A 27856-nucleotide genomic window follows, 5' to 3' on the forward strand; every position below is an offset into this window, starting at 1 on the left:
ACTGTGCATTTTATTTCATTTTAAATTATTATTGTATTGTTAATTTTATCCTGTCATAAGAAAAACAAGTGCGTCCTCACCTCTTCCCGACGATGCTCAGGCCCAGGCCTCTGCCAGTTCTCTTCTGGAGTTCAACCTGGAACAAGTCGAGGTTCTCCTCGTCCCTGTATTGCGCCTCGTCACGCAGGACAGTCAACCGCACTTTCGACGGTGTTTGCCGTAGAGCAGCGATTGCATCTTCATGAGCGACGCTGCGCAGGTCCACTCCATTTACCTGCAGGGGGCAGATATCTGGTTATTTCTGGTTTAATCAGAATCATATAGAAATGGAAGACCAAGTTGAGCACATTGCATTGTGGGATGTAGTACTGTGTACAGCATGCTCTGAGAAATATTGTTACTGTAAATCTGTAGAAATTGAAAAATAAATAAATAATCAGTTTTGGTAACTGAAATAAAATAAAATATAAATATTAGATAAAAAAAAAAAAAAAACTAAATTACAAATGTTGCATTGGCAAGTAACTGAAATAAATGTTTAAAGGTATAGCGGAGGATTTTTTACTTCCGGGTGGATCACCTATACTATTGGTCCTCCTAATTGTCAATCATTCTGGTGAATCAATAAAACTTTTCAAAAAGTGGAGAGGGCGGGTCTTATCTAAAATTCGGAAAGATCCTCCGCTATACCTTTAAGTACTAAAACCGCAATAAAATTTAAGCTATATATAATCATTATTAATATATTATTTATAGTTATTTAAAACTTACATTTAAATTAAAATGAAATCTGAAAATATAAAAATAAAAAATATTTCAAAATATTAATAAACACTATAAAGTAGCCTGTATATAATATAAAATAACACTTGTAAAACAATACTAAGTATAGTTGTGTGCTATTCAGCATGTCCAGATGATGGCGCTATTGTCTAAGTTAACCACAGATCTAATTATTGCAAACGTTCCTTGCCACCAAGCCTCGAACCAACATCAAATTTCCATTTTGCTCAAGGCAGACCAGCTGTCAGTGACATTACAGAGGGGCGTCCCACTAGGCAAACTTGCAACACACTCTCACTAGCATAAACAAACCTCGAGAATCTGATCTCCGGCCCAGAGTCGACCGTCCCGCGCTGCTGCCCCCTCCTCATACACTTCATGAATCACTATGGCATCCTGAAAAGATGAGAGAAAGTGTGTGAAGAGGAGGAATATGGTTAAAAAAAATAAAAGAAAGAAACGACGGGTTCCTATCACATCTTCCTTAAAGCGACAGTTCACAGATTATCAGTAATATTTCTAATATACCACTAGTATACTAATATTTTTGGTAGTAAGAATTTGGTCCATTCGTTGCACAAAATTCAGAAGACTTGTAATATAACGAACGAGACATGGATTTTAGATTCATTTTTTGAAGCTTGAAAGCTTCAATCACTATCCATTGCAATTTAATGGAAAAGAGAAACCGGCAAAGCATCTCCTCATCTCCACAGTAGAAAGAAAGTGGTATGGTGTGTGAGGGGGTGTGTGATTTCGGCTCCCCATCACCTATAAAATCCTTTTTTATAAAAACAGATTTTTTCGTGCTGAAAACCCGTGGAGCTAGAGGGCTGGTTTTGTTGACTCATGGAAGCCTTTGACAGCTAAACTACCCCACAGAGCAGGAGTGCTGCAGAATTATGATGGGGATGTGGCAGCTTGCTGATAAAAGCCTCAGGCGCTGCGGAGAAAGTCAGGGCAGACGAAAAGCTCCCGCTGTGACCTGCCTGTTCTGATGCAGCCCTGCAGCCCACCGGAGAGAATGAGACCGGTCACAAACACACACCCTCCTGATACTTTGACCAGACCCACATGGAAGCTGTGCCTGCAGACAGCTGTATCGGCAGTTGAACAAACCAATTAACAGATATATATATAAATATAAATATATATATATATATATATATATATATATATATATATATACACACATACATATGGAAGCATTTTTGTTTTCTGTCTAAGCATACACACTGTTCACATTAGCAAATGCATCATTCTATCAGAAAACTACCTAGCAAAACAACCAAAATGAAATTGTTATTGGTATTTTCAGCTAGTTTTCTTTAAGGATAACAAGCGACAAGCCTGGACCATAAAAAGTGTCTCGAGACATTTTGAACACGCCACCCTGGGCGTGCAGCCCAAAATCTAGGTAAAAACAAAACAAAAACAATGTTGTATTGATCTCAGATTGATTTCTTGATGCATGTCCATCAATTAAAGGTGCTGTATGGAATTTCAGTCGCTTTTTACGTTAAACAGAAAAAAACAAAACAGAAATGTTAAACAAAAAAAATACAGAAAAAAATAAAAAGAAATACTAAAAACAAGACAAAAAACTAAAACAAACCAGAAAAACATAACAAAAGACAAAATAAAAGCACAAAAGGAAAACAGATATAAACAAAAAACAAAACAAACGCAACAGACAAAACAAATGCAAAAGAAAAAACAAACAAAATGGAAAAACCAAAAACAAATACAAAAGACAAAACAAGCCACAAAAACAATAGAAAATGAAGCAAAAATAAAAAATAAAGATACATACACACAAAAACAAAACTTTATATTTCGATAGCAGTTTAAACATTTTCCTTCTGATACCGTACCAGCTGGGTATCTTTGCCACCGACTATACTAAGACCCAGTCCAGACCGGCCTTTAGAAATCTCAATAACCGTCTCTTGTCCTGGAACTATGGGACACGTGGCAGGGTCTGAAACAGAGAAAGAGAGATAAAGATGATGATGCAACTGCTTCATGTTCTGTGCTTTAAAAATGCTCAAAGCAAAAAAGAAAATCAATTCCTCTTTGTAAAACCAACAACTGCCAGTGATCAAAGAGGCCGAGGCGAATCCACACGGCAGTGCTGTTGTTTTCATTTCATATTTACCTTAACATGGATTTAGGCACCACAGATTGAAGAGCAAAATTAAAAAAGGCCATAAAAACATAATTAACGTAACAACACAACATGTTTTTAATACTATTTGTGACGCTCGGCGTGTTTCACCTTTGCTGCAGTCCTCAAAGTCAGGGCTGGTTCCGGAGACTGGCACGGATGATCCCGAGGACGTGACCTCCAGAGAACCTGCTGAGGGCTTGGTGGAATTCCTCTGGATTTTTGGAAGACTGGTGATCTGAGGACGGTCCAGGACAAGGACCAGTCGGCAGGAACACAGAAAGAGAGACAGAGGTTAGACTGTTTACTAACAGTGTTCCACATGGATGCCTTGTTTTGTCTGGGCAGAGCTTTCATGTCTTGGCACCCGTTTCAAGAAGAAAGAATCTCATCCAGCTTTCATACAAGTCATAAAAAAGTTAAATATGCTGCAAATGCAGTTGTGTCGAACGAACACGCGTAAATAAACAAACACACCTGCTCTACATGTGGCTTGGGCAGCTGTTCACTTGGAGACTCCAATATTTTCTCTGCAGATTTTAGCTTCTGAAATGATTAATAGACCTTAATTAGTTTTATCACTCAGTATAACAGGCTACACAACCAACATTTAATGGAACAATTATGAAACATTCATGGCACCTTTTGATACCCGAGTAAATGATGGAAATGCATTACTAGCAATACAATAAGTTTCTTAAAAAATAGTACACAAACATTTTTTTCTAATGACTTCACTATGTTGCATGTTTAACCTGTCTGTTATCTTGGAAATGAATGTGTTTATTTTGCATCCCCCCATTTTCCATTAATACCACAGCTAAAACTACTAGCCTAACTAATATGAATTTAAAACATTATTAAAGACAAGTAAACAGTCAGTAATTAAATAAGAACAGATAATCAAATTATAAGCAAAAGCACAAATAAATACAATATAACAAAGATACAAATGAAATAAACTGTGGTTAATTAATAAATGTTCAGGTTTTTCCAGGTAGGTCTGACAGGAGTTTTCAGGTACAGAAATTTAATAAAGAAAAGCAAAGTAACACTGCATAGTCTTCACTGTATAAATTAAGCATCCTTATTAATTAATCCTTATTAAATGTACAAAAGTTATTCAGACAAGACCATTGAGTGATTTTTTCTTTGTCCTTTGTTGTTTGATTAACATTAAAAACACAGACAGCAGCAAGAATATAAGGATGCTGTCACTTTAAGACCGAATGCACGAATCTAATACACTGATACTGTACACATGCATTTACTTTCTCAACGGTTTACGTTCATTTAAGACATAAACGACTATGTTTACTAGGATACCCACTATTTTCTTACATAATTTTGTGTGAATTTGGCCGCTCGAGTGCAAGATGACGTCAAAGAGAGCTCAGTTTAGTATTCACGTAATTTGGTGCTTGGCAAATGTTAATTTTAGGCCCTATATATATATTTAGGGCCTAATAAATATATATATATTAGGCCCTAAATTACATCGATTAATATAAATTTAATTAAAACAAATATAAATAAATATGATAAATTATACATTTAAAAAATAGATAAATAAATCTGGGATTTTAATGCATACAAAAAATCGGCATAGTATACTGAGCACATTATACATTTTGCCAAAATAGTAAAAGTAAGATAGTATGCCATTCTGATTATCTGGTTGAGATCTAACCGGTTCCTCACCTTTAAGGATGACTCTCCATCTCTGAGACTATTCTGCGTCTCATCTCTCTGCATGGGGCTCACGGTCGGTGCCACGCTGAGTTCATCCTGTATGAGGAGTCAAGCAAACAGGTAAAACAAAGCGTCAGGCCTAGATGCTCCCCACAGAGCTTCAACTAGGGCAAAACTGCGGTCGCTGCCTCCATCTAGGACAGAGTAAAGCTAGAGGCAGCTAGATGACAATGAGCTGCTGTTTAGAGCCAAGCTTCCCCGAGGTGGGTTCGACTGTTTGTTTACCGGAACAAATCCGCATTAAAGTCTGCAATAGCTGGTTAGAGCTCAGACTGACAATGAGGGGAGATGGGATAGACTTGTAAAACGCTGAGTCAACAGTCATTATTGTTTTCATAATGATGGCAATAGGTTGCCACGTACTTGCATCATATCTTTTGAAAAGTCAGAAACACTGGCTTAAAAGCATGGCAGACTGCAATAAAACCGTTATATAAGACTTTTATTTTATTCACTACAATTTTATTGGACTCCATATGAGACTATGCCCCTATTTCGGATATTATCTTTCATGTAGTGTGTAAAAGAGCTGTTTGTGAATGTAAAAGGTCTGCAGTTTCAAAGATCAAAGTAAAGTTATAGTCCCCCAAAAGAAAGAACAGATTCTGAACTGCCTGAAACGAGACGTCAATAATCCCACTCTTACTTCCTCTACATAACTTTGTAACATTTTTGCATAATGCCCACCCTATGATTTTCATTGGCTAACCATGAATAACGTCTAATTTGACCCGCCCTCAAACACTGTAGGTTCTTGTTGTCTACATTGAGAAGACGCTGTTTTCTGCACTGCGAGAGCAAATCCACACTGCATGCACTTCCAAAGGATAAGGACTCAAGCTCAGATCGATGATGTAAAACCTACACTATCGTTACTGTTTGTATCAAGCCTCCAGAGCTGAAATTCCGACCAACAGACCAATCACAAAAAATGAGGCCTTCTGACCAATCAGAGCAGAGTAGGCTTTCAGAAAGGAGAGGTTTAGAGTTAATTCATGGCCTCTGACCTTTACACAAAAGATTGAGGGTGTTGATTTGTCGAGGACTCACCTTGATTATAAGCGGTTTCGGTGGGCTTATGCTCAGAGGGAGGCTTTCGGGTAACTGTGGCTTCTCTGTTACAACTGGAACAGCTGGCGTATTTTGATGCGTCTGAAACAACAGTTTAAATAATGAAACTCGTTGCTTGACGTGGTTAGGAAAAAAAACACTTACAGAGAAGAAGATACTCTTTAAATACTGATACTAACAATGTCAAATGTTGTTTGAGGGCTGGGGGGAGGCTTTGTTTTTGACACTTATTGTAGAACATATGGTGATGGTTTTTAATGTTTCCCTGTTTATGAAAAGCTAAATAAATAATAAATAAAAAAAACAATGTCAAATGTTTTAGATCTTAGACATTACCTACATCAAGGACATCCAACCATCTAAGATGTGAGACGAGTCAAAGGAACATTTTATAACACTTTACAGAATTGACTGCAGTTTTCGGAGACATTGAATATCTAAATAAATAAGAGAATCTGTTCTGTTCCACTAGCTTAAGATAAAGTCATGTTTAACTGGTGTCTATTTATAATGTATTGTACCTCACTGGAGTAGAATGAGGAAGGCTGGGAAGGAAAAGGAGCGACAGCCATTTGATTGAGAGCATCTTCATTCCTATCAACAGACAGAGAAAAAATCTAAAGTTTACATCAGTTCACAGCAACTGATCAGCTGAGGTATAAAGTATTCGCACAACTTTTCACAAATTATTTACAAAAATATTCATAAAATATAAAATTTACATTACATTTGTTACAATTTTTATGTACAGTACCTGTCAAAAGTTTGAAAACGTTACGATTTTATGTTTTTGAAAGAAGTCTCTTCTGCTTATCAAGTCTCTATTTATTTGATCAAAAATATTGTCAACAGTAATATTGTGAAATATTGTTACAATTCAAAACATCTGCTTTTTTTTTTTTTTTTTATGTTTCCAAACTTTTGACAGGTACTGTATTTTGAACTAACAATGTGCAAAACAGTATTTAATAATCTTTGTTTATATAAGTTAATACAAATAAAGTTGTTTGTTCATGTTAGTTCAGTGCATTAACTAATGTTATTACACAGCTCTGTGGAATACTTGATTGTGATTGGTCAATCGCGCCATCCAGCGGTATGTTATTCCCAGATAACAACCTCTCAAAGCAGATAACGCAGGCTCATCAGGGTTACTGAAGTCAGCAGCGCTATACATTGCTAGGAACGGGTTTTCTTCGTGGAAGTTTTGCATTTGGTGAGCTAATAAATTATTAAAACTCAGTCGAATCAATATTTTGTGTACAGTTATTTAATTATGCCAACCACTATCGTGAACTCACTCTCTCTTGTTTCATACAAACACAGCTGCTGCCATTTTGTGACTGTTGTTTTGTACACTGTTGGATTATAAGATACAAACAGGTACGATTTTAAAACAGTTTAATCGGAAATCAATATCTCTTATCTCCGTCCGTCTAGTTTGAACTTGCCCCGTTGTAACTGCTCTCCGCAGAAGCTTTGCGTTTAAAGACCTAATAAAATATTTCAACTCAGATCAATATTTTGTGTCTAATTATTTACTTATGTGTCCTCATCACCCTGTCGGGGTTTATTTTGAGAGAACAACCGTCTGGATGCACATTACCCCTTACTTCACAAATACAACGTTTGATTTGAATAATGTACGAGTAAATGTTGAGATTAACATTAACTAAGATTAAAAAATGCCGCAGAAGTATTGTTCATTCTTAATTCATGTTAACTAATGAAACCTCATTGTAAAGTGTTACAAGTTTTATTTTTACTTTTATCTTATTTGTGATCGAATTTTAAAGAGAATTTTTTTTTGTCCAAGAAAAATTTATCCCATCCTGTCGATGACGCCAAAATTGGTCTTGCTCGCTCTCTACTTCTCATGTTCCCACATGTCTCTTGGCAGTTTTCTACAGTCAGATCGATAAGGACTGATGGGGCAGATGAATTGAGATGTTGCACTATAAATCCTCTGAGCCTCTTCCTCAAGATCTTAGCTTGATGAGAAATATCGCTCGCTACATCCCTCCTTCTGTTCACCTTGGCGTTATTGTCTCTGTACACTAAACGCCCGGTTTCCAATTACTGTTTTTGTCAAGGTAAGTTCGATGCTGATGATCAAAATGGATTGTTTCATAAGTTCTTACATTATTTCCAAATAACACCAAATTTGAACTAAGGACAATGGAAACTAGTCCTGACTTCATTCAGTTCCAAATCCCTTTGCTAAAGAACTTGGTAACCATCCACAAAGACACTGTGACATTTTGCCATTCACGTCACAGGTGGACATGTTTCAGTCTTTACCACTGCCCAATGCTTTTCTCCATGACATTCCGTCATGTGTTGACGAATGACTTTTGACCCAAACAAATAACTTACAATTGTTTTCTGAACAGTCTAAATGACAAAAATCCTCTCAAATCCCACCCACTGGACTGATGGCAATGCAAACTGTGCATTATTAAAGCCAATCTATTAATATTCAGTGGCACGTCAACATTTGTTTTGATAGCCTTAAATTGAGCTGTCACATTTCTTTGACTGATGATGAGCTGTAGATAGCGAAGAGATATTAGTGTCATTACACAGCCATTATCATCAAAAGCTGACAAAACAACCTGGCAAATAAAGGTCAAGCTAAAAAATACTCATATGAAAACACAAGATATGAACAGAAACAGATGATAAGTCTCTGATTATGCCTGTAATGACAGAATCAGCTTTCATTCATGATGGACTGAAGGGCTGTGCTGTTTTTACGCTGTATTGCATTTCAAAATATCTCTGTGCTATCAATGTTATATGGTGATAGCAGTGCCAGTATATTACACCATATCATTCCTCATTCTGTGGATGGTATGACATGTCTCCAGAAACACTGCTATCAAAAATGCCATCAAGTATCACATCAACTGTATCAATGTCACATGTCCTTGCTCTTGTAAGGTTTGCCAATACACAGAAACAAGCATGCGTTTGAATCGGTACTTCGGAAGTGACAAAAGACAGATATAACGTGATATAATGACATATTCTCAGCTATTAAAATAAATAAAAATAAATAAATAATATGATAAAATAATCGTATCCAACTGTATCGTGGCGGATCTTACAAACTTTGCCGTTGCCACTGCCATTGGTAGTCACATCATCATGTTACTGCGCCTTAACAAAATGACCAAACCAAACAAAACCAAACAAAACTAAACCAAACAAAACAAAAAACAAAACAAAAAAACAAAACAAAAACAAAACGACCAAACTAAACCAAACCAAAATAAAAAACTAAACTAAATAAAAATAATAAAAAAACAACTAAAACCAAATGAAAAAAATATATTTTTTTTACCAAACTAAACCAAACAAAAACCAACCCAAATCAAACAAAACAAAAATGACCAAACCAAACTAAACCACACAAAAAACAAAACACCCACAAACTAAACCAAACAAAACAAAAATTAAAAACCAAACCAAAAATGACCAAACCAAACTAAATCAAACAAAACAAGAATAAAAAAAATTAAACCGAAACAAAACCAAACTAAACAAAACTTCCAAACCAAACTAAACCATACAAAAACAAAAAATAAAACAAAGAGCCAAAACAAAACAAAAGAAAAAAAGAACATGAAACATTTATAAACTATTATATAAAATTAGCGTATTATATATATAAATATATATATATATATATATATATATATATACACACATATATACATACATACATACATACATACACACACACACACACACACACACACACACACACACATATACATACATACATACATACATACATATATACACATATATGTATATAATTGTTAATTAATTCAGAGACTGGAATATGCAGGGAATATTGGAACCCTTAAAAAATGATTTGTTACAGTGCAGGAACATGCAAGTGAACAAAGCTGAAACTGAGAAACTTGGGAGAAATTGGCAACTAGTTTCAGTACCTTAAATATACACTTTCCAAATATAATCTGAAATATTAATCTGATTTTTTTTTTGTCTCCAACATGTCCATGTTATTTGGCACCAGCCAATATACAGACATAACTGCATCAACATCTTAGCACACATAGAAATGGATTTCACACGTTCATTACAGATGTGAAAGTACTGGCACTGACTCAGATTGTTTAAATCCTACACAGACTGCCATTGCCTGCTTTATGATCCTAATTAGCCATGGTGCCTTGGGTTTTCAGCATGATCAACGAGTTTGGTCAGAAAAAAAGCAATCTACTTGTCGATTTCAGATGATAAAGCTGTGGGCGAGTGGGACTGCTTGATATGAGTAATTGTGAGGAGGAAAGAATATCAGTTTCTGTGAACATGTTTCAAGCTCAAGACAGTGACAATAATGCACTACATGTTGCGCTTGTTATAATTCAGCTGTGAATGAATTAATCATTGATTACAATATTATAAATCCCACATTTCAATATTGCAGAGGTAAAAACGAACACATTGTAATAAATTCATAAACTCATTATTTTTAATGAGTTAAAGAATTTATACCAAAGCTGAAATGAGTCTTTTTAACAAATGAACAGATGGTAGTGTGGAAAAACAGCAGGCTGAGGGTCGTCTCTGAGGGTTTCTCACCTGACCAGGACGAGTTTCACCTTTGACGCGGCGCTTTTTATTATGGCTGATGCGTTCTGGTGGCTCCTGCCGTACAACACCTGGTTGTTTATCTGATAGAAGCACAACAAATCAGACAAAACCATTTTGTCAGTGAAAACAGTAACATGATGTTTATATTGTAGGTTTATCACATTTCATGACCAATTTATGTACAGTAATCTATGTAAATTGAAAGGGTTCACGGAAATGGAGGAAAACGTATGTGATTGTATTACTACTGAACCACATACCTAAAAAACCTGTGGTAATACCATGGTACTTTGTTTCTTTAGCAATGTTTGTAAGTTTGATCACATTTCATGACTAACTTATATGCAGTAATCTAGGTAAATCGAAAAGGTACACATACTTCTTTTCTTCCAAGGAAAGTCATGCGATAGAACCACATCACAAAAAAAAGTTGCTGCCTTAAATCAACTTCAAATCAACTTATAATTTTTTTGTCAGTTTAATCCAATTTAAGTTGTAATTACTTAAACATCCATGAAAAATAAGTTAAAGCAATGTAAAAAATATACGTTGTCGTAACTTATTGATCATCATTTTTCACAGTGATGGCACTTTAATGAGAGTTTCCTTTGCAAGATTTGTAAGTTCAACAGGACACACTGTGAGCTGGTTACAACTAACCGCATCTGAGTTTGTGAACACGTATTTGAGACCGGTTGACTTGTGTCTCCAATCACCTGTGACAGAATCATTAGCTGGAGCACTAGTGGATCGTGACTAATGCCACAGCGCATTCACATCTAATGGAGATAGATATTAGACAAAGGTCAGCGAACAACGGCTGTGAGCCTCGGCTGTGCTGAGCCTCAAATTCCACAGCAAAATGCGGCATTCGTACATGTCGACAGAACTGCTAAATCGATAGGTAATTCCGAGGAGGAAACTAATGTGGCCACCAAAATGCCATCTGGATGGGAAAAAGATTGGGCAATATATTGAGGGACACAGCAATACGGAGGACCAGCCGAGTTCATTCAGAAATGAACTGTGAATGGCTTTCTGAATTAGAGTTATAATAGTTAACTGAAACTAAAACAAAAACATTTGGTTACACTTTATTTTAAGGTGACGTAGTTACATTTTACTAACCCAAATAAGTACTGAGTTTTTAATTAACTACTTGTACTTACCATAGAGTAATGGTTAGGGTTTGGTTTAGGGTTAGTAACTTGTAATTATGCAATATTAATAGTAAATAAGTAGTAATGTGTCACTATGTCACTTTAAAATAAAGTGTTACCGAACATTTTTTGTTGATTGAAAAAAAATGTACTTACTTTATTTCAGCTTGTTATCAAAGCAACATTTCTCCTTGTTTTAGTTAAACTTGATATACTAAAATAACTAAAACTAAACTAAAAATTAATAAAAAACCAAAAAGTTATAAAAATGACAAAAAGCATAACAAAATGACTAATACTTTAACTGAAAAAAAAGGAAAATATAAAAAACTAAAACTATCAAAATATTAATAAAAACTACAATATTATCTCAATGATACTAAATTGAATGTAGTTTGAATAAGCAAACAGGATTCAGAGTAATTAGATTGTCAACTGAAATTGTAGATTTTAAAGGAGCTGTATGTAAGAAATGTATCTCAATTAATCATAAAATGGCCCTGATATATCACTAGACATTAAGAAATTATGTTCATTTCAAATACTTATATTACTGACAACAGTAGTACGGCCAGGATATTGTCATTTAAAAAGTGAAGTTGCAGCCCTCAACTGATGTTGATGTTGTCATCTTGTGTTTTGGCCTGAAGCGCCACCCTCCATCTATCTACCAATCACGAAGTCAGTAGTGTTTCGGAATCCGGGTTGCCAGCTTTGCTCTAGTTACCACAACTGCAGCTCCTTGTAGCAGCCTACGTTCCTGCTGGATCCTGCAACATATCTGGCAACCTCGCGTCAGGGGGGAGGGGGAGGGGATACAGTGATTGCAGTACCAGTTTTGGCCATAATCTTACATACGGCTCCTTTAATTATATATTTCCTTGTTAAAGGTGCGACATCTAGTGGCGAGGTTGCGAACTACAACAAACAGAAGTTACGGTGGCCGACAGGAAAAGATGTAGTCGACTGAGACAGCAGAGAGTAGCCAGTTAAACAATCAGGTTTCTTTACAAAGATTAATTAACAAATTAGGTTCACTTAATTATTCAGTAAAGCGATATGTTATTGCAAATATTATTGTTACTTGTTCATCGTGTCAGTTTTTTATTCGCTGACTTTAGCTAGCTGCTTTGCATGAAGAACGAAACGTAACGAAACACGTTTGTCCGTTTAAGGCTACTGTAGAAACATGGTGGCGCATTTCAATGTAAGGGGACCCGTGGTGTATGTAGATAGAAATGGCTCCTTCTAAGGTAATAAAAACATAACGGTTCAGTATGTAAGGTCTTTATATACCACTGAAAACATAGTTATGTGTATGATATTGCATTTCTATCAACATATCCTCCTAAATATTACACAATGCACCTTTAAATACGAATTACCCATAATAATATTATAATACACACAACATGCAGGTTATTTCCAGAAATATTAGATGATATTATTAATCACCTACATAAGTTTGGATTTAATTTATTTTTCATAAATAATTAATATAGTTATCAAGATTTATTTTAAATATTTTTATTGAGTTACAAAAATGCACTATTTTAAATTTAAGAAAAATTGCTTCTTGTCATTTAAATTTCAAATGTAACTTCCTGTGGGGTGTGGCCAATTCAGTTCTAACATGGATAAAAACATTAAAAATGTGAATGTACAAAAACATAAAAGTGAACTGACGTTATCAGTCTTGTACATTGCCGTTTCAACTTTTGCAATGAATTGTGTCTTGTGGTGAGATTCTGGCGTTGGAAGGAGCTGAGAGAGATAAAGGCGGCAGAGAAAGTGATAAGCAAGAGCACACAGAGATAGTGAAACTGAGGGCAGGTGGCTTCATTTGAAATTCATCCGGCCATCTGATGCAAAACCTTGCACTTCTCGTTTGCACATAAATGGGTCAGGCACAGGTATAAACAGGTAGGGAAAGAGATAAAGGAACCACATGATCCACATCCAGAACAGTGAACCTGGCCACCATGTCCCTCAAGTTTCAAAGTGATTTTGCCTGTATGAGACTGACCCAGACGACCCATGCTTCATTCAATATTACACCAGAATGAGAAAGAAATTGATGGGAACCGCCATTTTCCCCTTGGATTACAAGAGGCTCAACAGGAAAAGGCTATTACCTAGAGAAAGAAAAAAAATGAAAGAGAGAGGGATAGATAGCTTCTGAATCCTGAGCCCTGACCCATAATTCCTCACCGGGACCTCATCATAGGTTAGAGTCATTTTGTTTAAAAAATTGGTAGGGACAGTTTGTTTTAATTGAATATATGTTTAAATAAATATATTTTGTAATAAAAAAGAATTAATCGTTTATATGAATTAATTATTGCATGTCACTTATTAATACTAATTATAAATAATATTGAAGAAATAGTAATTGTATATTAAATTATATATTACTTATATAAAATTAGTGTAATAGTTAAATATATTTATTTTTAATTATTTGAGATTAAATATACATACATACACACACACACACACACACACACACACACACACACACACACGTGTGTGTGTGTGTGTATATATATATATATATATATATATATATATAAATAAATTGGTTGGTAATATAATGTATAATAAAATCAAGAATATGCATAAAAATAATAGTAAATAATGAAATTTTTAATACAAATAATTAATAGTTAGTATTAATAAGTGACATATATTAATTAATATAACTTCATACTTTTAGAACAATTTATTCATTATGTTAATAGACTAAAAATAACCATTTCATATTAATGAGTTAATGCATATTATTATTTAGCATAATCTTGATTTTATTATAAATTATATTACCAATTTATATATATATATATATATATATATATATATATATATATATATATATATATATATATAAATAAATAATTTTAATTGGCTACTCATTAATACCAATTAATATCAATTATAATAACTGCTAATGAACAAATAATGTAAACAAATATTTTCTGCTTTGATAAAGAAATACTGTTTGGAAGTTTGTCGGAAAGCTGAAGATGTTCACCTTCTCTAAGCTCCACCCAAGCAATTCAACACCCATCACTACAAACACTTGACTGTGTGTGTGAGTTTCACCTCCAACAGCTCGTCGCCCACTTTGATTCGTCCGTCGTGGCTGGCCGGCCCTCCGGTGCTGATCCCCACCACAAAGATGCTCATACAGGAACGATCCCTGTTCCCGGCCAGGCTGAGGCCCAAGCCGTTCCGGTCTTTCTCCAGATCCACGATCAGCAGCTCTCCTGGCAGGTCCGCATACCTCTGCCTGATCACCTCTAAAGCAAAAGAGGACATGTCAGATAGGGAATAGGGCTGGAAATAAAAGCAATTATTTTCCTAAGGACAAAGATAAAGGTATTGTTTACATGAGCGTCTATTCAGTCCATCAGGCAGAGTATAGTAAACAGTATTGACATTCAATCTGAAAAGCCCCAAGGCTTGAAGAGCAAGCCCTTTTTCATTTCGAGAATGTCCTCGGTATCTCATCCGGGAACTCAGCCTAGTGTGGCGTCCAATTACACGTTATGTCACCAGATGCAGTGCTATTGAATTTAAGTCCAATCTAAATCTATTTATTCTAACCTAATGTGAATTTACTGCTTCCTCTTGATCGCAAATAATGCATGCAGTAAACTGGCGCCAAACGTGGGATCATGTTGAATGCAGACACGTCTCTATTTCTTCAAAACTTTAGAGCATCTGCTGAAGGTGGGAGCTTCACATGGATGGGAATTTCAAGAGCCCTTTTGATGGCTAAGGTTGACTAGAGTCATTTAAATTTTCTCTGACAAGAATGGAAAAAAACGAAATGCGGCACTAGAGATTTTCCAGGTTGAGTGGAGAACAGAAATGAATCTTTTACAGCTCAAGGCTCAGGTGATATTACATCTTGACTTACAGAGCTCATGCAATTGATTCATGTTCACACGATGTAAACAGTTGGGAGAAAGACCTGCAGCATTTAATCGACGCATGCGTTTTCAAACTGCAGCATATTAATATGGACAAAGCGACCCTTAGCTGACCTAACACAAGCTCCTATCAAAACTAGGCCTTGGTTATCCTGCGGCACTTCCTGCAAAAGGGACAAAGTGATCATCTCACTTTGCTTTTACTCGTCTCACATCTCTCAAAAGTCTGCATTATATGACTGTTATGGAAATGGGGGCTGAGCCGGGACTTTAAGGGAAAGTAGTGACTTGACTCTTGAGCACTGGGAACATTTGATAATCTTCCAAGCCAGCTGCTTCTCATGAATCTCAAAAGACTTCAATGGATGGAGAGATTTTTTGAGGGTTCTTCAGTTTTCGCGCTATCAAAATTCACTGTAGGTGCTGCTGGTGGGCATAAAGAGACAACACACTTCAGACGGAGATGATTCGCTGGCACTTCTAAACCACAACGGACCATCAATTAGGACTTGATTGATGAGAAACCATGAGGGAACTTCGCAATACGGAATCAAAGAAAACCTGGCAATTTGTTTGCTGGTTTTAGATACCTAAACAAAATGAGGACATTGGCAGATGGTCAGAGAAGATGTTTCATACTTTTAACAACTTTTTCATACACTTTCAAACTTCAATAATCCCACGCGACACTAACCGTAGCTCTTTAAAGCAGCACGACAGCCATTCTGATTAAAACCACAGCTGTCGCATGTACTTGAGGGGATCTGTGACCTTTCACACTTATATGAAAGCTCATCCCTGTTTCCTTTACACAGCGGTTCAGCTCTTTGGGGGTGCGTTAAGAGAGCACTGCTACCATGTGAGAGGCCTAATTAAAAGCTTTAGGGTCAGAAGCAGTGACATAAAACTTTGGCAAATAGATGAAGTGAGTGTGTCACACCTCTTGTGTGAGGAAAGAGGAGAGATAAAGTGAGGTCAAAATAGAGAGGCTCTGTCTGTGTCTCATAACTGATATGATAACTGATAACATAGCAGTCCATTAAAAGATATTTTTACGCCTCATCTGCAAAACAGGAAAAGTGTTAGTCGGATATTGCTGTTGGTTTATGCTTTTTTTGGGGCTCTAAAAAAGATTCTTGTTGATGCATTTAGAGGAACAATTAAGAATAAACTTACCCTAGCACAAAGCCTGTTACTTTGCTTTAAAAACTAGGGTTCAGAGAAAGAGTTGTGACACTGGGAAAGGGCGAATATATAGCTTACGTACAAGTCACATTTTGACAAATATATATATGTGATGTATTGATCTGGAGAGCAGGTCAACCACACTAATTTACTTATTTGCGATATAAAAGATGACATTGTACTGATCTAAATAAGCAATCATTCTTTCCGACCAATTCAAGTGCTCAAATTAACTATTACTTTAATAACTTTATATTCTATTTCATAGCTTAATTCCTACATTTGGCATCAGGGATTTTTGTGGATTTTCAGTGGATCAGCAATTATTAGCAGATCATCAATTGTTAGTTTAGTCTTAATATTTCCACTTTGAGTATGAAGGATTCTGCTTTAATACAACATTTTATTCTAACAAGACAAATTTCAATCTTGATCAGGAGTGGGAAACACCTCCATATACGCATTCACACAGAAATCCTTAGTGTGAACACTTTTCAAATCAGACCAGTTGATTTTAAAAGTCATGAGCTTAGCATCTAGGATGTCTTTCATTGGCACCCTCGACAGCATGATAATTCAAGAAAATTCATTATGCATTAGGATAAACCCTGTCCTTTTATTGACCCATACATGTTGCTTCAGTTCACTCAGCTGATCACAGACACTCAAGTAAGAGGCTTATAATGCTGCGTCAGCATGAAGACATGAAAGATCGATGCTGGGTTATTCAAAACCGCAACGAGAGACGACTACTGTGAAAAGAGAGGGATGTTGTACAAGGAAAAATGACAGCAAAAACTATTAACATGATAGCAAATACTGTACTAACATTTGAATGACCTTAAGGCAGCCGCACCATCTAATAGAAGGAACGAGAGAAAATCTCCTCAAGAACTATGAATAATAATAATTCATAACAAGAATCGCCTCAACCACCAAAAATGTGCAGCATCCACCTGGATGATGCAACGGCAGCCATATTGCATAAGAACACCAACCACACACCAGCTTATTGGTGGAGAGAAGAGAGTAATGAGGCCAATCAGTATATATGATGATGATTAGGAGGCCATGACGATGGACAGATTCCAATAGGCAATTTTGGCCAGGATGCCGGGGTTAAACCCCTACTCTTTTTCGAAGGACATCCTGGGATTTTTAATGACCACATAGAGTCAAGACCTCAGTTTTACGCCTCAGGCGAAAGACGAGTCACCTTCAAGACTTTTATCCTGATTGAGAGGTGTGCAGCGAACCCATCCTTGATCACATTATGAATCACATGGCAGCTCACGCGTGTAGCACTGCCTAGTTATTACAGATCAGACAGCCAATCGGCACGCAGAAATGACTTGTGGAGACCAAAGGGTCAACGTTTGCCTAGTTTTGGCACTGTAACTACACCTATATGCTGGAAAACGTGCAGCTGTTCATAAGTATCAGTGTATTCGAAAAATAACTAAATTTTCTGCAAGCAACATCTAAATTTGATATCATATAGTAAATATATTTGCATCTGATAACCCATCAACGCATCATTCAGAGAAAGGGAAGAAAAACGGAGATTGTTTTGCTAATACTGGCCCATTTTCCGGACCCTCACTACAGGTCGCCCTCCATCTACACTGAGGGAGAAGTTGTGCCAGAGAGATATTGGCATAAGCTCAAGGACTTTGTGTGCCAGACGGTGTGCATAAACTACAATAATGAGAAGGGAACATGGCCTTTTTCAACAGTTTTACTCCACTGCACAAATACAGCACAGAAATTCAATAGCAAAGTTGCTCCCTATAGTGCTATTTGTTCAAAAAGGACCCTTTTTATGGCATGTATGACACTAAAATGTGATTTTTATTTACTGTGGTACCTGTACTGTGTGTTAATTCTACATATCAGTGGTTCCCAACCTTCAATTATTAATTTAGCAGATGCTTTAGAAAAGTACAAGAAGAAAATGCATAAATATAAGTAAGACACTCTAAAGTGCATTGAGAAAGTCTTGACATTTAACAGTTATGAAATCACAATATAGTCGATAACCAATAATTTTTGTTCACATATAAATATTATAAAGAAATTGAAAATAAAACAACAATATAACTTTAAAACAACACTGAATTACAACATTATAAATGTACAGTATGAAAGTGGATATTCATTTTGAGATTTGCTAAAGAGGTGATAAATTAGTTTTTTTTTTTTTTTTTTTTTTTTTTTTAAGAAGAACTTTAAGTAAGCGGTAGATGACTGCAAGGTAATTCAATTTTGAAACTAAATTTTAAAAAATCTTTAATATCTACTGATAACCAGTATTTTTAATGACCGAAAAAGTCTTCGTAATGGCTGAATTTTTCCGCTTTCTTTTTTACATGCGCTACTTGACATCATAAAACGTTTTTAATGACAAATATACAACTCAAGCACCAAAAATATCATCTTTCAATTATAAACATAACTAACATTATATTATATTATATGAAAAGTGTGCATGTGAAATTATGCATGGGAACCACTGCTTGCATGTAGTTTTTTGTCCAATAACCAATACTGTAGATCCAATATACAGTAAAGCAGTCTAATACAGACTAGTTATTCAGAGTGCAAGGATTGATACAAGGAGTTTAGTCTAAATGGAGAACATCTTCGCTTCACCCCACAAGTGGGACGAACTACATCTTAAACTGTCTCTTTCTGCCCACTCTAGTGTGATACCAGGACAGCACACTACTGCATCTACATATTCTACTTTCACATCTGTCTACGCTAGTCTTTCATCAAGGCCTCGGGAGATCACAGCACTCCTTACTTTCCTCTTTCACGGCTGATGCATTCAAATCGATCTGCTTGCTCAAACCAAGGCTATATACTGCGTGGCTGCATCCGCACAGATCATAACAGTTGTTAACTCTCATCCCTCTCAAAGGATCGCTGATGAGCTGAAAAACTCTGAGCGCTGTTCACTCGCTTGTGAACTCTGGGTGGAAGAAACCCTTCAAGGACGTTCAGAGGTATGTTTTTGTCTGACACATGCCAACTTTTCAGCTCTTGACTGGCACATTATTGTTCTGATAGCTAAAGACGTGTGAAGTGAAACCAAACACATCTGTAGGGGAGGCGGGCCAGCTGCTGCTAGTTTAATTAGAGAGCGCTGAGGATTGAGGCTGATGAGCTGCGCTGTGGGAAGGGTAAAACAGAGGCTGGGAAATATTTGATTTTGATGTTCAATAATACAGCAGGGAAGGATGATGTAGCCTTGTACAGGTGGTTTAAAACTTTTGCTGTCTGACAGCCAGCTTTCTGTGCCTGTGCTTGGGATGTGTGCGCTCAGAAAACTAACTATCAGAAGTTTAGACTGATATGGCTTTAAAACGCATGCAAATAATAAACTTTCATGATAATGAAGAACTGCACATGAGTGTGAAATTTAGATACATGGCTTTTTATAAATATAAAATTAAATACATTTAAATAAATAAAAATATTAAAATACTAAACGTTCCTTATACAGAAACCTTGTGGTCAGTTGTCTTTGCTCAAGGACACAGTGGTCTCATGAGAGGTTTGATTCTACAACCTACAGTCAGTCCAGATCTTAATAACTGCGCAATGCCTCCACCACAAAGAGGTCTCGTAAATTTAAAATTAAATAAATAAAAATAAAGTATCTGTTACATGAAGAATGCAATACCTCACACCCCCTCGGGAGTTTGACTGTATGATAATAGTCTCTGACATGTCCCCTTGCTCCGAGCGCTTTCTCCCCTTCTGTGTCTCTTTCCATTGCACAAACATACACCTATTTATAGTATTATTTTTATCCCTTTAAGAATTTACCCAGCCAAATACACTGAGCAAAAACACCTGCGCACACTACGGGTGGGCAGTTCGAGCCATTTTATTTCACGGTAAAGGTAGATATACTGATCTCAACATAGTTACGCTTGGCTTGAATAGTAGATAAACATCTAGAAATTTCTATTTTTTTTTTATAATATAATGACTTAAAATAATTAAATATTTAAATAATTAAATACTAAAATACTGATTAAATACATATTTGAAAATAAAAAAAATATGTTTGTCATGTTGAGGACAATGTCTCTACCAAAATTTGTGAATATCAGACAAAATCTGTGGCAACCACAGCAATAAATAAAGGAGTCCAGTGGCCACACCCAAAAGAAATGACCAAAGAATTGCTAAATGTTGCGAAGCTTCAATGAGTGTGCAAAATAGTGTGAGTTTGAGTGTTTCAAAGGGACAAAATATGCATTTTTGAACTAGGGGGCGCTGTGGAGCCGATAAGGCATGTCTCTCCAGAATTGCAGTATCAAATCAAAAGATGTACTAAAACTAATGTATCTGTTCACTTTCATGAATATTTAGCCATGGTAAGACCATCAAAACAGTGCGGGATGTACTGTAAAAATGGCACATTCCATCCAAGATGGCTGACTTCCTGTTGGTGGGGTCAGATAAAACCAAGTGAACTTTGTCCTCAATGACATCCGTCCTCCTCCATCATCAATGACCACACCAAATTTCATGCACATCGGAGAAACTCCATCCCGACCACAGCCTGCACTTGGGAGCGCTATAGAGCACCTCGACTATACCCAAGCACTACAAAACTGTTATATATTTTTGCAGGTCCGATGTGTTTCATAAGTTTTCGAGCATGGCAAAGGCCTCAAAAACAGGTGAATTTTTTTAAAGGAGAAAAATAAATAAATAATAATAATAGTGAAAAAACATGCCCAAAACAATAGGGCTTTAGCACTGGCGCTCAGGCCCTAAAAAAATGAAATAAAAAGGTATGGGTGCAAACCAAAAAGGTACATGTATTAAACATTTGTAAAAAACATTTTTTTACAATAATAATAATAAATTGATATTATTAAATAAACAATAAATCTGGCACCCTCATTGTCTTCTCTCAATGCCATTGCTCGTTTTTAAAACAGCCAAACACACAAACAGCCTCTTATGTATAATAAAAGGTTCTCCTGATCCCCAAACTAACAGCATGTTACGAGCTAAAGCTTGTTGCATTTTGTGCACCAATACAGGGGAAGGGTCTGTTCTCAAGGGATTTCATTCGGCTCCATCAAGGCTGCGTTATGAATGACAAGGCCACGTCGAGGTAATTAAACAGCGTGACGCAAATGGAGGGGCTGCGCTGCCTTTGAAGTCTAATACTACAAACATCTTAGGCTGAAAAAATAATAATAATCACCATTAATTATTCAAACCGAGAGCCAAATGGGTCTGGTGAACAGGTAAGCTCGGTCTTTGATGTTGATAAGGCAGGGCCGGATGTGTGTAGGCTTATAATCAAGAGGGACGTGCAGGTGCTGCTTGGGATAATTCAATATTTGTCTCTTAGATTGAATTCTGCTGGAGGGAGGTGGGATAATCTGATTGGCCGTCCCTGAGTAAGGGGACATGATGCAGATGTGTGTGAGGCGCGCACACACATGCTCACAAACACCTCAATGAAATAGTCAATGTTGTATTGGAAACGTGATTGACTCTGATTGGTTGTGTGTAATTTGTGTACATTTTCTGTATGTTAAAATACTTTATATGCAGAGACAACCGTAAGTAAACCATGTGCAGGTTGATGCACCTGAAAGTGTAAACACTGTGGTTCTGTTCGTTAAATCATTGCTCTGTTTGTTTGAGAAAGCGGACCAGCCTGGCATAGCAACAAAGGTTCAACCAATGGAGTGAGTTTGGGGCGGGGCTGTTTGTCTTTCAGACCAATAAGAGATGGAAACTTGTTTGAAAACAGTAAGTTTGCAACATCCTTAAAGAACATTTTTACCAGGTTTGTTAATAAAAAACCAATGTAGTAAAACAATACTAGAGACCCAAATCAATATACTCCTTTATTAATGATGCATACTACAGACCTGCGAGCAGATGAACCCAGAATATAAATGCAACACGCAGTTTCTCGTTAAACGGTTTTTCATAGAAAACCATTATAAAGAAAACAACTATTATGTATCTGCTCACATGCAGTATGCATAATCAATAAGGTGTGTACTGAATTTGGTCTTTTGATGATTACACCGTTTTAGCATATTAAAGTACTTTAAGTGTTTTTCACGTTATAGGCGTTTTAGAATGCCCCGCTGTTTTAAGTGATTAAAATACTGCAGAAGGTGCTGTATGAATCACAAGTGCCCAAAACCTGCAGATATTTTGAGATGTGATCTATAGTAAATATGTGTGACTTAAAACAAACCTATGCTGCAGTTCTGTGGATGTTTTGCCCTCCAGGGCTCCACGCCGGTCACATGACTGAAAACGATGAATTGGGTTTGGTAAGACTAGCACCAAAGCTACACACTTCTCCTATAAGTAACTGATATAGAGTAAGAAAGCTTGCAACTGGTTAAATTACCTTATAGGTGTAAGGAAAGCTTGTGATTGGTTCAGCTACCAGACACTGCTAAAGCATATTGCTGAAACAACAACACATAAAAACATGTACAGATTTGAAGAAATCTAGTCCTGTGTGATCAAAGAGACAAACCATTTCTGCAGAGATGCTGATGTCCCACTGCAGTTTTCATGCAGTGTAACCTTTCACTTTTCTGCAATAAAAATAAGCAGCTCTCTCTCTCTCAAGGCTGTAATGCTTAATTCAGAGATTTCTAGTTTTCTCACAAAGAGAGTGAAAAATATCTTCAGGCATTTTACCAGCTCATGGTCAGTCAACAATTTTCAGTGAAAAGTTTTATACAAAAAATATGAACAAATTTATATATATATATATATATATTTATATATATATATATTGGTGAACTATTCTTTTTACTGTGACCAAAGAGGACAAAAACAGAAGATACATGGAAATGATGGAAATGAGAGGAGGACGGGTAACACGGATAAAGGGAAAAGGAGCTGATGGAAAAAGCGAGACAGAAAGAGAGAAAGTCTAGTTCCTCAGGTGGCTGGCTGTGGTTAAAGCCCTTTCTGTCTATATGGCAATTCTTGATGTGTGTGAAATCTCTGCACTGTGCCTGCAGCACCACACACTCTTAGAAAGCACTTTCATAAATAGAGCATTTTCGTCTGTCAATGCTCGCAGCGTGTGTGTACGTGCGCGCACCATCACTGCAGTGTGTTTTGTTCTTTCTGCAGCCTCGCTTGTTCACACACACACATTGTACTGGTCACTGTCAATTGGTTCACTGCAGTGTTCATATCAGCAGTCAAATCAGTGCGCGCACACACTCCTAAACACTTACCTCTACTACACAATCAACAAACCAGCACTTTTCCCAAGTCTGAGAATAAAAACATTGTAAGAATTGATAAATTAGGAAATTCCAAACAGTCTGTTTTGGGGGTGACCAGGCCCTGAGAGGACAAAAGGACCTCTCTGGAGATTAGCATTTGAACTGGCTCTCATGCACCATCGAGACGAAAGTCTCACCTCCGAGTCATCTAATCTACATCTCTTTCCCTCTCCCCTCACCCCTCTCTCAAGCTCAGACGATCACCTGAAATCACCCAAGAAAATGTATAGTTTAATGTGAATGATTATCACAGAATATTTTCATGTTTGGTATCATTTAAAATGTCACAGTGCGACTGGTACAGATATCTCATATCCAGATAGATAAAACAAAAGGTAATAAGGTTTTTAAGAGCTTATGGATAACTGATTTACAAAGGAAGGTGGTCTCTAAGCAAATGGTCCCACACCCCCATGAAGATGCGACCACTGCATGCAAATTTCTATTGTTACATGTTTCCAGGTAAAAGGTTTGTCTATTTAATGAATTGCAGCAGGGAGATCGGGGCCTTTTTCTGTATTTCAGATGGGTCCGTTAGGCTGGGAGATGTAGATCTCTCACCCTAACGTATTTCTTAAAATGTTGGGTTTGCATCTTATCTCTATTCCAGAGCATTTGATGTTTTGCATCGATTATCTTTGAATTGATTATGGAATTGGCATGATACATTTACCTGACATAATAAATTGTTACATTGTTGATTATTCTAACTGACTTTGATATTATTTTCATTGAAGAGTTAAACAGAATAGTCAAACGTTCACTCACTTTTAGTGAGGCACAGATATTATTAAAACCTTTCATTTATGGAGTCAGATGAATTAACGAGAGAATACATAACTAAATGTATTGTAAATTTAACCAACCAATACTTCGCATGAGTGAGGACAGAGCACGTGAGACCTTCCCTGTGTTATTGGAAAACCTCCATTGGACCAATTTCACGGGCCTTACAACATCAACAATTCTGACTTAATGAAACCAAAACTGGACTTGTTTGTAGACCATCTCTACTAACTTTGAGCTATCTATGTGCTAATGTACTTCTAAAAGTTGGCTAGTGTCACTTTTATCAAATACGCATTTCAAATTTACATTCTCTTCAGGCAAAACAGACCAAAATAATTGATGACTCATCCTGCACTTCACAGATTTTTGTCCAATCATATATGCTCTCTAGAATGAGAATGCCCATCCCCCCAATACTATCTTTAACTGACGAGCAAGAACTGTAGCAAATTCAAAGCTACGTTCTGCCTAAACGTCCTGCTACAAAACATCAAAAATCAAAGAAGCTGAAACTATTTTTAACTGCCCCTTTTACTAAATAGACATCTTACGAGAGTTTACTTAACACTTAGCCAGTGAAAAGTACAAAGCTGCTAAAGATGACATTCATTTAGTAAAACATCACACTTTATCTTTATTAAGCAGCTAAAGCTCTCAGCGCTGCACCAGATGAGATGAACACTTCAGAATCTTGTGACGACTGGTTAGATGATGTTTCGATAATGGCTCAAGAGGGGAAAGCACATGATCAGAGACCTGAGAGACCAACTGCTGCAACATGGAAGGATCGCTCTAGTGAGCAGTCTACAGAGGCAGCATTTTAAGGGCAAGAAGGCCATTTCAAAAAGCAAGCAACATACTTAAGGTACCATTAAGGTAGCACCACATGTATCAGGTGAGCATCACAGAGACAAAGTGAGAGAATTGTTAATTATAACTACTTAAATTTCACTCAATACTTAAAGTAATCATTAAAAAGTTATTTGTTTAGTGGTTTATTTGATTAATAAGCGTAATATTAATGTGTGCTATGGATTTTTATGTGTAGAGTATCACAGCATTAGCTTAGCAACATGCTAACATATTAATTCTCCCATGTCGAGTTGCTGACTGTATGTAGCGCATTAAATTGGTAAGTTATAAGTTTTTGTGATACCTTGATGCCTCAAGGCAGCCAGGTTTATGGAACAGAGCCTTAGGGAGAGACACTGTTTGGCTGATTTAAGATCTTAAATGGGCAGAGCACTTAACAATCGATCTTTAAACTGTCACACACTGCTTGATTATATGTTTGGTTTGATGATGAACCAAATAAGTGTAAACATACAAGTCTACTCTTAAAGTGCGGTGTAGGATTGATTTAGACACAGCCCTCACACACATGAATGTTTGTTTTTCTCTACCCTACGCTACTTTAAAAGCACACACAGACCTTTCTGCATATCCATATTATCATTAAAACATTTAGTTCTCCATGTTATTTAAGATGGGGCTGGTCCCCCCCAATGTACAGGCTTTCAGCTTTTACCTATCCTAGTGGAGACATTTGGTCTCGCATGCACACAGACTTTTGTGCATGTTGTTTTATTGAGCTCATTCCTGAATTTTAAAGTATTTTATGTGTCAAATATATGAGTCACATAGTGCAATGAGCATTTACAACTGAAGCTCTAATATCACAAGACAACCACTTCAACATAACGATTACAGAGAGAGCGAGAGCGAGGGATGGGTCAATATCTCAATCATGGCACACTCATATTTCAAAACGACACTTTCATGAGTATGCAGCTAGAAACAATAGCCAATCGTGTAGCACTGAATGAATTATAGTACTTTGAGGTACAGAAAGAAAAGATTGAGCAAAATATGAGCATGAAAGAGAGAGAAACCTTTGCTCAAGGTGTTTACTTTGATAAAAAGCTATGTAAAGATTTCTGAAACTGATAGGACAGTGTGTTTTACATACTGCCCTATTCAACAGAGAGAGAGAGAGAGAGAGAGAGAGAGAGAGAGAGAGAGAGAGAGAGAGAGAGAGAGAGAGAGAGAGAGAGAGAGAGAGAGAGAGAGAGAGAGAGAGAGAGAGAGAGAGAGAGAGAGAGAGAGAGAGAGAGAGAGAGAGAGGGGGGACAGGAAGCAGTAGAGGTTCAGGCAGAGGGAGAAGGAGATTTGCAGAGGGAGAGAGACAGGCACAGAACAGAAAAAGAGAGACAGGCAGAGAGAGAAAGACTGGCACAGAAAGAAAGGCAGACAGACAGGCAGGGAGAGAGAGACACATTGTGTATGCAGACTAGCCCTCAGATTAGCAGAGAGAGAGAGGCAGAGAGAGAAAGAGAACTGAGAAAGGCAGAGAGATATGCAAGAAGAAAGGGAGACAGGTAGAGGGAGAGCAAGAGAGGTAAAGAGTGAGAGACAGGAAGAGTGAGAGATAGAGAGGGAGAGACAGACAGGCAGAAAGAGAAACATGAAATGTTGTATGAAGATTGAAAGACAAGCACACAAAAAGAGATAAATAGGGAGAGCAAGAGACAGGTATAAAGAGAAACAGGAAGAGAGAGAGAGACAGAGAGAGTCACCTTATCTCAAGGTTTTTGCTTTGTAAAACTGCATAGACACTTTATACAAATCCCAACCGAGAGCACAAAGTGTATGTGCTGCAAAAACTGACAGAGTCTGAATTATCCCGTTTGTGCGCTGCTCCCTTCTGACTTAAGCCCTGCTGTGCATTAGCGAGCATGAAAACACACACACACACACACACAGGTGCATGCAAAACACAGAGGTTAAACACTGCCACACATGCCGTCCCTACTGTCACACAGCAGCGCAGGACGAATCGGACACTGACCTGGCACCATGATCCATCCTTTAGAACACCTCCACACCAGAGCTTACGGTATCCATACAACCCTGTGTGTCCGTCAGCGATGTGCTGCCGTTAACCAGACTGACCGGAGGTGAGAAGTCATGGTGTTGTGCAAGCCGGCGTGGGCGCTCTTTCTGAAAACACCGAGCGGTGAAGAGAGCAGCGTTGTGTGTGTGTGCGCGCTCAGTATCACACTCACTCTTACA

The 27856-nt window shown here is 37.0% G+C and overlaps 1 protein-coding gene across 8 annotated transcripts in view; it reads right to left on the minus strand.

Annotated features, from left to right (window-relative positions):
• The window catches only part of patj (PATJ crumbs cell polarity complex component), a 107676-nt gene that overhangs the window by 13534 nt on the left and 66286 nt on the right, over window positions 1–27856 (minus strand). For all 8 annotated transcript variants that reach the window (XM_081385571.1, XM_081385565.1, XM_081385570.1 and 5 more), the window contains 10 exons: window positions 14665–14861; window positions 10391–10482; window positions 6295–6367; window positions 5753–5854; window positions 4652–4738; window positions 3428–3496; window positions 3062–3188; window positions 2658–2764; window positions 1096–1179; window positions 81–274 (listed from right to left, as the gene is read on the minus strand). In XM_081385571.1, the coding sequence (XP_081241697.1) occupies window positions 81–274; window positions 1096–1179; window positions 2658–2764; window positions 3062–3188; window positions 3428–3496; window positions 4652–4738; window positions 5753–5854; window positions 6295–6367; window positions 10391–10482; window positions 14665–14861 (1132 nt within the window). The remainder of the gene's footprint in view (window positions 1–80; window positions 275–1095; window positions 1180–2657; window positions 2765–3061; window positions 3189–3427; window positions 3497–4651; window positions 4739–5752; window positions 5855–6294; window positions 6368–10390; window positions 10483–14664; window positions 14862–27856) is intronic.

The sequence above is a fragment of the Scardinius erythrophthalmus genome (assembly GCF_964197995.2).
Source record: "Scardinius erythrophthalmus genome assembly, chromosome: 14".
Taxonomy (NCBI): Eukaryota; Metazoa; Chordata; class Actinopteri; order Cypriniformes; family Leuciscidae; genus Scardinius; species Scardinius erythrophthalmus.